General features: G+C 41.6%; 2 protein-coding genes across 3 annotated transcripts; one reads left to right on the top strand and one right to left on the bottom strand.

The window, feature by feature from the left end:
• Positions 1-2,655: 2,655 nt before the first annotated feature.
• Positions 2,656-4,777, bottom strand: fem1b (fem-1 homolog b). Its single transcript, XM_030775739.1, has 2 exons — positions 4,518-4,777; positions 2,656-4,291 (listed from the first exon to the last, which is right to left on the bottom strand). The coding sequence occupies exons 1-2, from the start codon at positions 4,763-4,765 to the stop codon at positions 2,656-2,658; spliced, it is 1,884 nt and encodes a 627-aa protein (XP_030631599.1). The 5' UTR covers positions 4,766-4,777.
• A 2,388-nt stretch (positions 4,778-7,165) lies between these two features.
• cln6b (CLN6 transmembrane ER protein b) lies at positions 7,166-12,764 on the top strand. 2 transcript variants are annotated; one of them, XM_030774562.1, is made up of 7 exons: positions 7,166-7,286; positions 8,331-8,445; positions 8,576-8,674; positions 10,044-10,232; positions 10,359-10,414; positions 10,625-10,747; positions 11,939-12,764. In XM_030774562.1, exons 1-7 carry the CDS (start codon positions 7,225-7,227, stop codon positions 12,207-12,209), a joined length of 915 nt encoding a protein of 304 aa, XP_030630422.1. In that variant the 5' UTR covers positions 7,166-7,224; the 3' UTR covers positions 12,210-12,764. The 2 variants fall into 2 exon arrangements, with proteins under 2 accessions (XP_030630422.1, XP_030630423.1); XM_030774563.1 differs by having other exon boundaries at positions 8,325-8,445.
• Positions 12,765-14,428: the final 1,664 nt, after the last annotated feature.

The following is a 14,428-nucleotide window of genomic DNA, read 5'->3' as shown; positions in this document are numbered from 1 at the left end:
TTTAATGTGTGGTATTTCACTCACACACACAGAAAATAATGTGTGGTATTTCACACGCGCACACACACACACACACAGAAAAAGGACTGATGCCTTTACTACATAATCTTCATAATGGTCATTTTTACCTTACTTCAAGATAAAGAGCAAGGTTGCAAGTTGAAGATTCTTTGTCACTGTAACTCAATCCAGGAGATAATATAGATCGTGTTGTGGGACAGTCAGACTCGAAAATATAGTAGGATACAATCTTTGTGAACAATCTACCGCTCCAAAACCAACCAACCAACCAAACAAACAAAAAAACAAACCAAAACAACAACAACAACAACAACAACAACAACAACAAAAAACAGGTCCTGCAAATGCTATTCTAAAAGGTCTGTTTACGAAAATTTGCCAACAAACCCAACAATTTTACTTCATAGTTATCTATCTACTTTATTCTCTGAGGGTCATTTGGTGTTGCTGACAGAAGAGATTTAAGTTCTCCTGTAAGGAAATTTCCAGACTGGGCGTCTGATAAGTATGGCTTCGCGGGACTACACTGGCTTTGAAGCACTTTGAACGTTCAGACAGGATTCTATATTTGTTTTTTTTGTTTTTTTGTCTGTAAGCCCAAGAGAGCAATGAATACTTTCAAGTTATTCTCTGAACAGACTTACATGGAAATGGATTCAAAATGGATTATCAACTGTCATATCAGTTTAAACTCATCCCATCCTCTGCTTGTTACCCCAGGCTGTTTAAGAATAACTTTAAAACGTATAAAATTTATTTTTGAAGAAGAAACTGGTGTATTCGTTGCAGATTCTTTTAAGAAAAAACAAAAACAAAAAAACAACAACGACAAAAAAACCCCCAGAAGTAATAATTGCAAATAAAATGTGAAATAAATGTGAGGAACAATGAGAAAAGCATGTATGTGAATGAAACATAAACAACAGTGAGTCAGTGATTTATTGGGAAACATAGCGTTTTAATATGACATCTTTCTTTGCAGAGATGAGTGAACAAATGATGGTGCCTTTATAAGACACGCTGGTAGAGAAGAAAGGATAAAATGAGATCAATGCCACTAGTTTCATAAAATCCAGCCGTAGGATGGGATGACACAAACGCAGAGAAACTCTTTGGAATTCAGCCTATTTCTGCCCCCCCAAGACCATCTCAAAACAAAGTTGAACTAATGCTTCATTGCATAAAATGGGAGATCAGATAAATCAAATGAAAAGAAAAAGTCCATAATACTCAGGAATAAATTAAAATAATAATAATCTCAATTTAGAGAATGGGACGCATATGATCTCCTATTAAATAAGGTACCACAAAACTATTTTACCACATATCGGGCTATATGGCACAATCAACACTCCACCTGTAAACTTCTTTAAAGCAGATATATATTTTAATCTTGGTTCTTTTGATTTAGAGATAAAAATACATTAACACAGTCTGTACAATCTGTAGTTGTCAGAATGAAAGACATGGTGTCAACATGAAAGACAGAAAGAAAAAAAAAAGAAAAAGAAAAAAAAGAATCCCATTAATTCCATGTTTATACTCTCTGCGATAATCTGCCTCTCTCTCTTTGTCATTCACTCTCTCATACACACTAAAGCTGGAATATGGAAGACGTGCTTAGCTGTCCACATAATAATATAGTCTGAAGTGGCACTAGGATCTAGGTTAAGGCCATACCAGGCAATGGAGCCTGCTCTGACTGAGCTTGTCCCCAAGACATTGTGCTGACTCTCTGAAAGCAAATCCATAAGAATCAAGAATCAATTAGCCACATATGCTGCATGTGAATAACCACAACAAAAATGGAAAATACCTAGAAATGATAACAGAAATATCCATCACAGGCACAACTTACAAACAGGTGATTGTTTAAAAAAAAAAAAAAAAAAAAAAAAAAAAAAAAAAAAAAAAAAAAGAAGAAGAAGAAGAAAACAAGTCTTACAATACCTGTCATGGAGTTCTCACTGTTAGTTTCGTAAAATCAACATTCTGCTGATGATTCTTTATAAAAGAGATTTTTTTTCCTATCATACTTAGTTTTAAATAAACTTTTTAAAAAATTTGTTGAAAAAAATAAATCGTTTCATCATAAGAAGGTGCAGCCCAACCTTTGACTACCCCCAAAGTTGTTCTCTTTAGTTAGTAACTTAAAAGCACTGAGGTCCTTGTACTGATCAACCCGTGGTAAGTTAGCTCCTTGCTTTGCACGTGTGGACCCTTGAACAGACAAGTGAGTGTTGTCCGTTATCTGTACTAGGTGTTGGATGTTATTGTGTCGAGATTTAAAAACAAAAGAAAAAAAGAAAAAAGAATAGCTGTCCGAGTCATAACCTTGTTAATCTCTGATGCAACACCATGAGGCCCCAGAGACCTGCAAAAGGGCAAACTGATAAGGCCAGTGTAGAAATGAGTGAATTCTTCTGCCATTAGGTCCACAATGATAAGTCCACACAAAAACATGAGTTCAGCAATGAACAAGATGCTTAGAAATCTCTTGAGTATCACCACATTTTTGAAGGAGCTAGATCCTTAAGTGTATTCTCCTGTGAATTTCAGAAGACACCTTAACATTATCAGAATACTCAAAGGTCACTAGAAGATACACAGCACCAACTGATTGGGGGGAGGGAGTCAATGGAATTCCACAAACTCCTCCAAAGTTTTAGGAATCTGGTTGCGATAGATTATGTGGTGCTGCCGAACAGCACGTGCTGCCAGGCACTTGAGGCTCATCTTCATCTGCGTTTTGAGCAGGATCTCCGACACTCCCGTGGTGCTTTTGTCCAGCGGCGTCTTCTTCTGCTTGTTGGTCATGTCCGTGTGGGCGCCAGCCTCCACCAGGCTGATGATGATGGCATGGAGAGTGAGGAAGTCACTGATGGGTCGGTTGTACTGCACGATGAGATGGAGGGGGCTGTTTCCCTCATTGTCCACAGCATTAACCTGCGCGCCGCAGTCCAACAACAATTTGGTGACCTGTGCGTTGGGGAAGCTACACACGTCGTTGGTGTGGAAGTCGTCGACCGGCGTGCTCGCGCTGGCGGCCAGGTGCAGGAGCGAGGAGCCTTCCCGTGAGCGTGGGTCCAGTCGGATGAGGTCGTAGATCTGCTTGTTCAGGCGTGCCCGCTCCTCCTCCCCGCACTGCGTCTTGGTGGAGATGCAGACCAAATAGAGGAAAGTAAAAATGTTGGATTCGTAGTTGTCGGTGGCGGCCGGCAGTTCGGTGTCAGGTGCGCTCTCCATGCGGGCCATGCTCCTGCGGATCTCCAGCACGCTGCAGCGCAGCACCTGCTCCACGTCGGTGGCACGCACCGGCTCCTTCAGGTGCACCATCTGTGAAAAGACCTGCGCGAATCGCAGCAGGTCCTTGTGTGTGTTGCGGTTAGCCCGCTGACGCAGCTGCAGCGCGTGCAGCCAAAGCTTGATGCATTGCTCAAACTCCATGTTGTCGGCGTAGACGGCACCGCGGTAGATGATGGGGTGGGAAACATCGATGTTGTCAGCTCCCAGGATACGTTCGCGCACCATCAGGCCCTCCATGTGTAGCGCGTCGCGGTCCTGACGGATGGCCTCCAGCTCCTGCGGCGTGCGGCACTCTCCCCGCCCGCCGTAAGCCTCTACGGGTGGCGGCAGTTCTTTAGCGATGACGTTGTGAGGGTCGCGGTACCGTTCCAGCATAGCCAGGTAAAGGTAGTGGTAGGTTTTGAGGATGTCATAGTTCTCCCGGTCATTGGCAAAAGATGCGCCTAGCAGCTCCAGGGCCTCAATACGGCTCTGGGGGTCACAGTCAGCGTGCGTGAGAAGAAGCTCCACCACGTCGGCCTTGCAGCTCTCTGCCGCCACCTTCAGTGGCGTCATGCCGTGGCCGTTCACCACCATGGCAGCCTGGCAACGCACCAGCTCCTTGACTATGTCCAGGTGGCCGGCCTCAGCAGCAAAGTGGAGTGCTGTGGCCCCGCAGTGAGCTCTGGCATTTGGGTCTGCGTCCTTTTCCAGCAAGTAGCGCACCACATCCGCGTGACCCTTGTAAGCTGCGATCATCAGGCAGGTGTTGTCATATTTGTTGGCAATACTAATGTCAGCATGATGCTCCACTAAGTAGCGAACAATGTCCAAACGACCATCAAAACAAGCAGCCCGCAGTGGAGTGGAGTTGGTGACAGTGGTGTGGTTTACATTGGCGTTGTGAGACACCAGCAAACGCACCACCTCAAAATGCCCTGCACCTGCAGCACACCAGAGGGCTGTGGCCCCATCGATGACATATCTGAGGGACAAAGTAGAGAAAGAAAAGAAAAGTTAGTTTAATAAAGCTTAACGCGGGTGACTCTCTGAATAACCACACTATAACGCTTCTACGTGTATACGTTCAGATGAAACGAGAGCCATGAGCGATGCTACACTTAGTATCACATCTGTAGGTCGAAGCAAACTACGCAAACAAAGTTAATAGAAGTGTAGTCACGCAGATTCTCAAGTATCCGTGCGCTTACCCATCAAATCTGACCGTGCCTGTCTGCTCTGTGTCCACCCGGTAATGATCCAAGAGCAACCTGACAACTTTGTCATGTCCGTTTCGAGCGGCGATTATGAGAGGAGTAGAACGTTGGCCAGCTAGATGCGTCACATAGTTCAGTAGGTACCGCGTTTCAGATTCGGGGTGGTTCAGAAGAAGAGCGGCCAGTGTCAGGACTCGGCCTTCGCTTGCCGCCTTGTGAACGTACCCAGCCAACGACTCCATTCAGGCCACCGGCACCTCCTTCTTCTTCGCAAGTATCGCCCTCGGGATTCACAACGCAACTCGCCTCCCATTAAAATGTCCGACGAGCTCAATGCTCACATGAAAAACACAGACATGATGGTCTTGGGGTCGACTGTGTCCACACCCATTTTTACGAAGTATCCGTCAAGGTGCATTAATCAGAATAAGTCGGTCTTTTCGACGGCTAGGTAGCTAACGTGTCGCCTAGATTATGCTAGCAAGCTAACACCTCAACAACCAATATATTGTAACTAGCGAAGACTAGCAAAATGTTGGTAAGCTTAATCAACTCGTTATTTTTTACACATGGACACGAAATGTTTCAACAAGATACTGCTCACTCCCCATCTTGCGATTAAATCTCGGAGTTGCCGGCTAACTTTGTTGTCCTTTGACTTTGCTAATCTAGCAAGTATTTAAGGCGAGTATCGTTGTGATAGCCAGTATTAGCTACCTTGTGCTACCTTGTAGAAGAATAAATAATTTGACCGAGCCTCTGTTCCTGCTCGTAGACTTCGTTTAAAAGCTGCTAGTGGTTTGGTCCTTTAAAAATATACATTCAGAGTTCCTATTAAATCAGCTGCCTTTTACCCTTACTACAGCTAGCCAAATAACGAAGAAGAGTTGTCACTAAAGTTGTTGGTAACAGCGACCGGATGTGTCAGTTATATCTTTCCTGTTTGTTGTAACACAGAATTTTCCTTGGAAGATCAGTACCGCGGAACCTTTGCCTGGGCGCCGCTATATGTATGACAGTAAACCGATTTAAAGTGAGTAACAAGATAGAATCAATACATGAGCGGAAAGGTATTTATATATGCCTCTTTGAAACCAAAATTTTATTGAGAAGTTGCACAAACTCTTTACGGTAGTCAGTCAGTGCGGCTTTCTAGGCAAACAAGATGTATAAAAAAGCGGGCAGTGATGTCAGTTACGTAGTAACAGTTCTTCACTGAAGTTACAGAATTAAACTGATCTCTGTGACATCTGTTTGTTGGACGGTAGACATTATATAGCCTTCCGTGGAGTACATTTATTTTCAAATGATCAAGAATACTAACTCACCGAAATATTCTAAATAACTTGGCTGTAAAAGAGGGATAAGCTGAGCGGTCCATTAGGATATAGGACGAAGAAAGTCCTAAATACATTTGCTATACAGTGGTAACCTACAATTTTGTATCTTAAATATTAATACAAGCATAATCGTTATTCGCCTGCCTACGGAGTTATTTCCTTGACCATCACTGCGACTTGCAGGATCAACTGAAAATGGAATGTTGTGTGACGTCTTCCTTATTTTATGTTCTTTGGTCGACATGCCGGAAGTTCTTGCTTCAGGTTCAAATGTGCATTCCATTAAATAATCTGGACCGTCCCGGCCAGTTTTTAATTTATGGGGGAATTTCGGGGCCTCATCTCTCAGAAAATTCAGTTTGAGCCTTGAGCTTTACTCAGGGGAGCTTGCAAATATATGTGAAACTGAGTAGGATCAATGAGTAGGATATGTATTGATGTGTTTATTTGTCAAAAATAAAAAAGATAGAAAAGAACACTAATGCCATTGGAATTCAGTTTGCCCAGTTTCGACTGCCTTAGCGTGGTTCGATTGGTACGAAAGATAATAGCTATTGTGCTGATACAACAGGGTGCCATATATATTCAGATCACAGATAGGCTATATGAGATTTTAAAGTGCTAGTTTTAATGTTTGGGTCCAACTGTGATCTGAAGAGGAAGAAAAAAGAAAATATTTACAATACTCTATATTAGCCCAATGCTAGCACTGCGCTTTAACCCCTCATTTTAATTTCTTCTTCTGATTTTGTTGTTGCTACAGCCAATATAAACATTTTAAGGCTGTATTAAATAAAATACGCGTTTGAGAGAGAAACCTACACATATCTGTCCCCTTAACGTGATGTTTATTTGGACGTGGTCTGCACAAATCCTAAAACGCTTTTACAAGGAGGGGAGTAAAAAGAAGGATTAGTGGTTAATCTGCAACCTACATTGTAACCCCTCTCAATTTTATTACGATGGACGGAAATTAGGATAATGCAGGTTTGTTTTGGAACATATCTGGAATATTGGAAATTAAATTTAATTCTATAATCTTGTCAGATATTTTCAAAGGTTATTAAACTCTACGAGTACGACAGCTGGGGTTGAGATAAACTAATTTCCCCCACGTCAGGGACCTCGCTTCTTGTGTTACACTGTCACTGTAGGCTAAGCGTTTAGTCTAGTGCTACTTTGCGAATACAGTGGACAGCAGCAGTTTGTGAACTGAAACGCGTGTCGTCTTTTGATGCGTTTTAAGAGAGAAATTGTGCTTTTTCTCCTCACTGTGGTCTGCGAACGACTCTTACAGAAGCGAAGGAGGAACGAGAAATACTGATAACCTCAAGCATCTTCATGGGACAGTTTAACGGAAAATGCAACCCACTCTGCGGAAGCGGCAGAACGCTGCCATCCAAGGGTCTACCTTTCTCTCTAGGTTTGAATATTGCTTTTGAATTATATGGAATAATAGCTTTCCAATAGTCTGAATCGTGATGGTTTATCAATAGTTTGTAGCCTTTTTGTAGTGCCAGATAGTGAGAATTGCTGTTTTCACGAGCACAAATTGTCCTCTTTATATATGTAGGCACACACACACACACACACACACACACACATATATATATATATATATATATATATATATATATATATATATATATATATATACACCCTATTTTTGCTTGAAGTTAGTATGCAGCAAGCTCAATGCAACGGCAAAACTTTACACTGTAATTTAGTGAAAATGTGTATGGGACAGAACCTGTTCAGGGTATCCATTACAGCAGGACTGACAGGGTCAGTGCCTCCCTTGGGGAATCTGTCACATGAAAACTCTGGGCGGGCTCCACCTGAGAGACAGCACGCAGAAAGGTGATATCCCACCACCTCAGCTGCGAGCTACTGTCTCTGAGCTGGTTTTTGAAACCATCCTGTAACAAGAGAATATTGAATGGGGATTTGAAGGGTAAAAATCAGATGCGATTAGAGTGCATTATCCAACAGAGAACACAGGATGCATCATATGCTCAACGCGTCATTTCTACTGAGGGATGAGTGACGAGGAACTGGGCTGTGGGGAAAATGTCTGCTCCAAGCTCATGCATTTGCAGTGCTTAACAAGTCTACATGCTGAGTAGCAAGGCTGTGTTCTGTCTTGCAGACTAACACAGAACTAACCACAGGCATTGGACATCTTTCCACAGTGTAGAGATCTTTCTGATTTATGACCTACATCTGATGTATGATTCTACAAACCAAGGTTTCGTGCACCTCGACAAAGCATCTGTGTGTTGATGACTCCTGATAGACAGCAAAATGTTTCTCCACTTGTTAACTTAGAATAAGCTTTTTATGAACTCAGTGTATCAAATTGTGTGTATCCCAAAAGCTATGTGTAAGCATTTTTGCCACATGTTCATTTGGTCTGACATTTATCTTTAACATAAATGCAGATTTTAATCTTCTCCTTCTTTCACAGACATGGGTCTAAAAATGTGGATTCTTCACTGAAGAAGCCTCAGTTTCACTTAGATCTTTGGTTGTGTTTTACCGTCCAGAACTGGCTGCTAGACTTAGGAAGGCCCATTGTCATGGTGAGGAAGTCCAACAAATGTCACAACTATCTACACATATATGTCTGCTGTAGCTGTGGAATTCAAATGACACACATTACACTTGTCAGTCTTTGGATAGTCTTCACCTTTAACTTGCCTCCTATTTCAGATTGTTTTTCCGCTAGAGTGGTTTCCTTTGAACAGACCCAGTGTTGGAGACTGTTTCCACATGGCCTATAATATCATCACTCCTTTTCTTCTGCTTAAGGTAACTACTTTGAGGGTAACTGTGAATAGTAGACTTGGTGCACTGAAGTTATTGAGGGAAAGAAGACTGAGATGGAGAGTGAGAGCACTGCACCTGAGAGACAGAGAGAATATCCTAACAGAGAGTGTGCTGTATAGAGTTAAGAGTGAGCCGACCTGATTTGAAGGACTGAACCGAGTCACAAGTGTTGATCCATGAGTGAAACAAATGTAGATGATGGTGAGAAGGTCTCAGTTCTCTAGAACAGAAAAAGACCTGTCATCAGGCCGGTTGCTTCTTTGTGGCATTAGCTCTGGACATTTAAGGTATGGTAAGTTCAAGTGCTCAGAGCTGATTCAGAGGTGGGAATTGAGGTCAGAGTCGGCTTTACCACTGGATGCTGTTTAGATGAAACCCACTTTACCCCACCTCTCAGGAGGACTTAAAGGGGCCATCGGTTTGCAGGAACCTCTAAATGACGTCTTGGGAAGGGGAGGGAAAAAATGGATGGTTTGAGCTAATGTATGTGGCAGACTGTTGAATGGAAGTGTGCTGACCTTTGCATCTCGTACTGAATACAGAATCTCTTAGACCTTTAGACAGACTATGTGCCATCTCCAGAGAGGACTTGACTGTCAGCTCTCGGTTAACTCTGAATGTCCCTTTGCGGACAAGTACATTTTACCTACAAAACTGATATTGTACCACCAGAGCAGCAGCTGTGCCATTGTATGAGGGAGTTCTTAGAAAGGAGCCAGGATAATATGTGGCCCTCAGTTAATGTGAAAATGTTTAGTAGTATGTGTCTGGGAATTTTACAGGGTGTTAAGTATATGTATTTAGTCTTTTTGGGGGGACGGAGTCGCTCTGGTAGAGTTTTGGACAGGGCTGTGGAGTCGGAGTCGGAAGCAAAATTGGGTTAGTGGAGTCGGAGTCGGAAGCAAAATTGGGTTGTCGGAGTCGGCGGTACCATAAATTGAGGAGTCAGAGTTGGTGTCGAAGGTTTTGTGTACTGACTCCACAGCCAACTCCACAGCACTTCTTTGTAATAAAGCAGTGCTGTGGAGTCGCAGTCAGAAGCAAATTTGGGTTAGTGGAGTCGGAGTCAGAGTCGGAGTTTGAGTCAGTGGTGCTATAAATTGAGGAGTCGGAGTCAGAGTCGGAATCGAAGGTTTTGTGTAGCAACTCCACAGCCCTGGTTTTGGAAACAACCTTAGAATAATTTCTATGCATGTTTATGATTTTCCTCAAGATGTTTCTGTAGGATATTTTAAGTTTACTGACGGAATAGGACACTCTCCTGAAGGGCAAATCATCACCACCGAGCAGTGTAGTGATGTAATTTATTTGTTTTGTGTGTCTTCTTTTTCTTTGTTTTCCTTTGTGCCAGCTCATAGAGCGAAGCCCAAAGACATTGCCACGCTCTGCAGTCTACTTGTGTATCATTACCTTCGTCATGGGTGCCAGCATTCACTTAGTGGGCGACTCAGTCAACCATCGCCTCATTCTCAGTGGCTACCAATTACACCTGTCAGTCAAGGAGAACCCCATTATCCAAAACCTCAAACCTGCCACACTGGTACTCTGTCTCTAACCTTATATAAATACTGCAAAATGCACTTAGCACATTATGCCTCACCAGCCCATTTGCTTCCAGTGTCTCCACATGCCATGCATTCCAAATATTGTCTTCTTTTTCCAACAGATTGATTCATTTGAACTTCTTTATTTCTATGATGAACATTTCGGCCACTTTATGTGGTAAGTGCTAAATATAAAATATATGATATACATATAACAAATAAATTAATTAAGAAAAGTGAGAGTTGGATGAACTTTTTCATGTTTTACATCATAATTATGAGTATGTTTTCCATTAGATTTTTTTTTTTCAGAATTTGAAAAAGAAAAGAGGACAACATAGTTCTAAAGTACGCAAGCAATTTTTTTGCTTGATGCTCTCCTCAACAGGTACTCTCCCCTCTTCCTCATTCTCTTCCTCTACTTCACTGGCTGCTTCACTCACATTAAGGAGGAGAGGAGGATGCCTCTTTCTGCTTGGCTACTCCTGGGTCCTAGTGCCCTTTATTATTGGTAAGTGACACTCCTCCACGTTCTCACTTCTGTTCAGCAACTGACAACATGAAAACCAGAGGATACAGTCAGCGAGACCCTGTAATTCAAGAGCTATTGTCTTCAAACCCTCTGAGACAGAATGACATGTATTCTCCTCTTTGGAGAGAAGCTTTTGCAGATTTTACCCGGTCTGCCACTTGCAGTTAGAAAGCTCAACTTTTCCCTAGCAGTCTTGCCACAATAATTAATTAATGGCTCTCACTGCTTTAAAGGAGGATCCACCATTAGTGATACCTCCTGCACTGCGGTTCGCGCGTGGCTCCAGGCCAGGCTGTCGTCTCATCTGACACAAGTAAAACATGGGGGGGACACCCTTGGTTTTCAGTGTCAGACTTAAACACAGTTTACAGGCTGTGTCTAGAGTGCTGCTGTCATCTGAGTGTCATGTCATCGTTCACAAAACATTTATCTTTGCTGATATTCTGCTTTTTTAAAATCTTTTTTTTTTTTTTTAAGATTTTTTGCCTTTAGCCTTTTCTATCTCTGGAAATATTTGGTCACACATCATAGAACTATACTCTTGTTGGACTATTTGTGTAAAAGCACTTTATATCCTTTTACCAAGGCTAACAGTAAACAGTGAGGTGAGGGCAAAGCAGTGTAACATAAATTCATGTAAATGTATTCATGTAAGTTTACCTTCACTGGAATGATAAAACAGACTAGCTGAGCTGAATAGTGAGTAACAAAGGCTGGAATATAAAGAGCCTTCTGAAAGGGTATATGTAGTGGATGTAAAAGAAGAAAAACTTGGTGCCTGTATATACTTCAAGTGCAAATTGTGTGAATTTTGAAATTCTCTGACCATTTAAATGAGTTCAGGCTACTATAAGAATTAGGTTTAGAATAGATTTAGGGTGAGAGAAACTTCAAGATACAGAGACTTAAAAACAGACTCAGAGCCTCTCAATTAGTTATACATAATGGGTTTAAGATATCGTAGCTCTAGACCATGTATGTGCTTTAACTAGACTCAGGTGAAATTCCAATCAATCAGAGGAGGCTTGTATTGGGCTTATGATTAGATTTCTTGTGTGAATGTGCATTAAGGTATGTTAATGTAACTATGTGCATATGCTGTTTCTGTGTGTGTGTGTGTGTGTGTGTGTTGAAGTACTCAATTCTTTTCATCCCCTCTTTGTGCTGTAGGTATCTAGTAACAGAAGGGCAGATCTTCATCCTGTTCATCTTTACGTTCTTTGCCATGACAGCCACGGTAATGCACCAGAAACGAAAAGGATTTGTCCCAGACAGCAACGGTCTGTTCCTGCTGGGCAGTTTCTCTGTGGTACTGCTGCTGCTGACAGTGTGGGTGGCCTGTCTGTGGAATGATCCTGTCCTGCGCAAGAAGTACCCCGGTGTCATCTACATCCCCGAGCCCTGGGCCTTCTACACACTGCACGTCAGACGCGATGGATAACAACACCAGTCATCCCAATCCAGGAATCCACCAGCATCATTTCCCCAAGAGTCTTCACTGTAACCATTTTCTCCCCCTGGCCTTGATTCCTAAGGTACTTGTCTTGGGCTGGCCATGCACTTTGGTCATCAAGGGCTAGAGTTCAGTAGAGTTCAGGTGATAGGTAGTACTCATCTTTTCATTTTAGACAAACTTGTTTCCCCAGGAGGGAAACATATATGTGTTCTTTGGAAAAGAAAACACAGAGGGCAGCTATACCAAGGTTCTGAATAACCTCTTCTTTACCTAGATATACTGACAATGTGGTTTATGTCCTGTTTTTTCCGCCATGCATTGCTAATGTACTACTGTTTAAAACCAGGCCCTGGAGGTTATTGGTCTGATTTTTGTCTGAACTGCAGTCCCTTGGTGATGGCATATCATTCAAACATACCACATGGATATTTTGTTTGTAAAACATACAGACCAGTTCAAGCAACGTTGCAGACAAACACAACAAGGTTAATATAAGTCTCAGCTGAGCCATAAAGAAACCAATATATGCAATGTGTATATGTGTGTGTGTGCGCACGCGCGAGCGAGCGTGTGTGCATGTGTGTGTGTCTGTGTGTCTGTATGTGCGTGCGTTTGGCCATCAGAGTTATGGTCTTAAGGAAGGGCTCCTATCGTGTTTATGTCCCAGGGAAAAAATAAATAAATAAATAAAAATAAATCTGTTTGTTATTTGTTTGATCCAACAGAACCTGCTACTACATGTGTGCTATGGTAAAAATCCTATTTCTAAAATATTCCTTTTTATACCTACCTCTTCATTACCTCAGATAACTGTTACGTTACATTTTCTGGGCAATTATGAAGAATGATATTTTTCACATTTTTGAATGTTAACCTGTGTAATAACCTCATGGTTCATTTCAGAATTTTATTTCATTGTCTCCAAGTAGCTTTTATTTGAGATGCTGATCCATTGGAATAGATAAATAAAATAAAAAGTGTAGTCCACAAACAGTGACAAGTCATATCTTCATATATATAATATTAAAGTCCGGACACAGATTATATCTGTGATTTTATATATATATATATAAAATCACATATATTTTCTGTGTCCGGACTTTAATTTCGATCTTACAGCCAACTGCTAGTCTTTTTATTTTTAAATTCAGCAACTAATCAAATACTGCTGGCATGGTTTAGCAACAGTGTAAGGTACGTGTTAATTAGAAACAGTATGACTGTCATTATTTGAGATTCTAGCTTAACAATTTCATAATAGAACTGGCATGTTTGATGATGCCAGAGATTATATTTAACATATTTCCAAAAGTAGGAATATAAGCAGTTGCAAAATGAACATCATGACAATATGGTGGTGGACCAAAATATGTATTTGTGGGCAGCTTGTGTGTGTGCTTGTGTGTGTGTGTGTGTGTTTAGGGAGATGATTGAAAGTAATTTTCCAAGAATAAAGAACCTGAGTGTGTCCTTTGGACCATTCAGTTTGACAAAAAAGTAATTTATTTCAATAATAACAGCAGAGCCAAAAATTTCATGTCATGACATTTCTATTACTATTTTTAAAACAAATTAACATTAAATCTTAGGTAACATTTTTTAGTTTTCTATGCTGTTCTCCATTCACAAGCTATCTGCGCACTGCTGGGCCTTGGTAGTCTTTTGCTTACATTTAGTTTTTCAGCATTTACCTCCAAGCAATCTGAATGTATACAAAGCATTTAATAAACATAACATTTTCGTATGATTTGCAGAGGACAGGAGTGCAGTGTTGGCCTACATTAAAGGAATGGCACGGAGAACCGTTTTTCTATTTAGTATCGTATATTTAGTAACCTGTAGCAGAAATCATTTTTGAATATCCTGTAATAATGTTGTAGCAACGGTTGTTACAATGGCTGAGCAAAACGATTGTGTGACGTAGGAGGAATATTGTTCCTTGACACAGCTCCCCGAACTCCACCTTTGCAAAGGTAGGGTAGGATTGTGAGAACGCACTTAACTGAGAACAACCCAAACCAGCAATACATTCCGGGGGATACTTAACTCAGAGCCTGGTAAGCACAATGACGTGAAGACAGAAATCGTGAATTTGACCAATACACAAGGCATAGGCGAGACACAAACAACCCCACAGCTAAAACTTTTTATTACAGCTCACGTGGTCAGGGCCCAGCGCTTGCTGTCCAAATTCTTGTTGCTCT

The sequence above is a fragment of the Chanos chanos genome, chromosome 5 (assembly GCF_902362185.1).
Source record: "Chanos chanos chromosome 5, fChaCha1.1, whole genome shotgun sequence".
NCBI classification, from domain to species: Eukaryota; Metazoa; Chordata; class Actinopteri; order Gonorynchiformes; family Chanidae; genus Chanos; species Chanos chanos.
The sequence above is the reverse complement of the archived record's forward strand: the minus strand, read 5'-3'. Positions and strand labels throughout refer to the sequence as shown.

What these genes read in the sequence shown, in the direction of transcription:
- cln6b (XM_030774563.1), top strand. Translation starts at nt 7,225, where the DNA reads ATGCAACCCACTCTGCGGAAGCGGCAGAACGCTGCCATCCAAGGGTCT. An exon ending in GGGTCTACCTTTCTCTCTAG is followed by an intron (nt 7,287 to 8,324) that starts GTTTGAATATTG and finishes CTTCTCCTTCTT; the next exon opens with TCACAGACATGGGTCTAAAA. An exon ending in CTCCTTTTCTTCTGCTTAAG is followed by an intron (nt 8,675 to 10,043) that starts GTAACTACTTTG and finishes CCTTTGTGCCAG; the next exon opens with CTCATAGAGCGAAGCCCAAA.
- fem1b (XM_030775739.1), bottom strand. Translation starts at nt 4,765, where the DNA reads ATGGAGTCGTTGGCTGGGTACGTTCACAAGGCGGCAAGCGAAGGCCGA. An exon ending in GGCACGGTCAGATTTGATGG is followed by an intron (nt 4,292 to 4,517) that starts GTAAGCGCACGG and finishes TTTGTCCCTCAG; the next exon opens with ATATGTCATCGATGGGGCCA.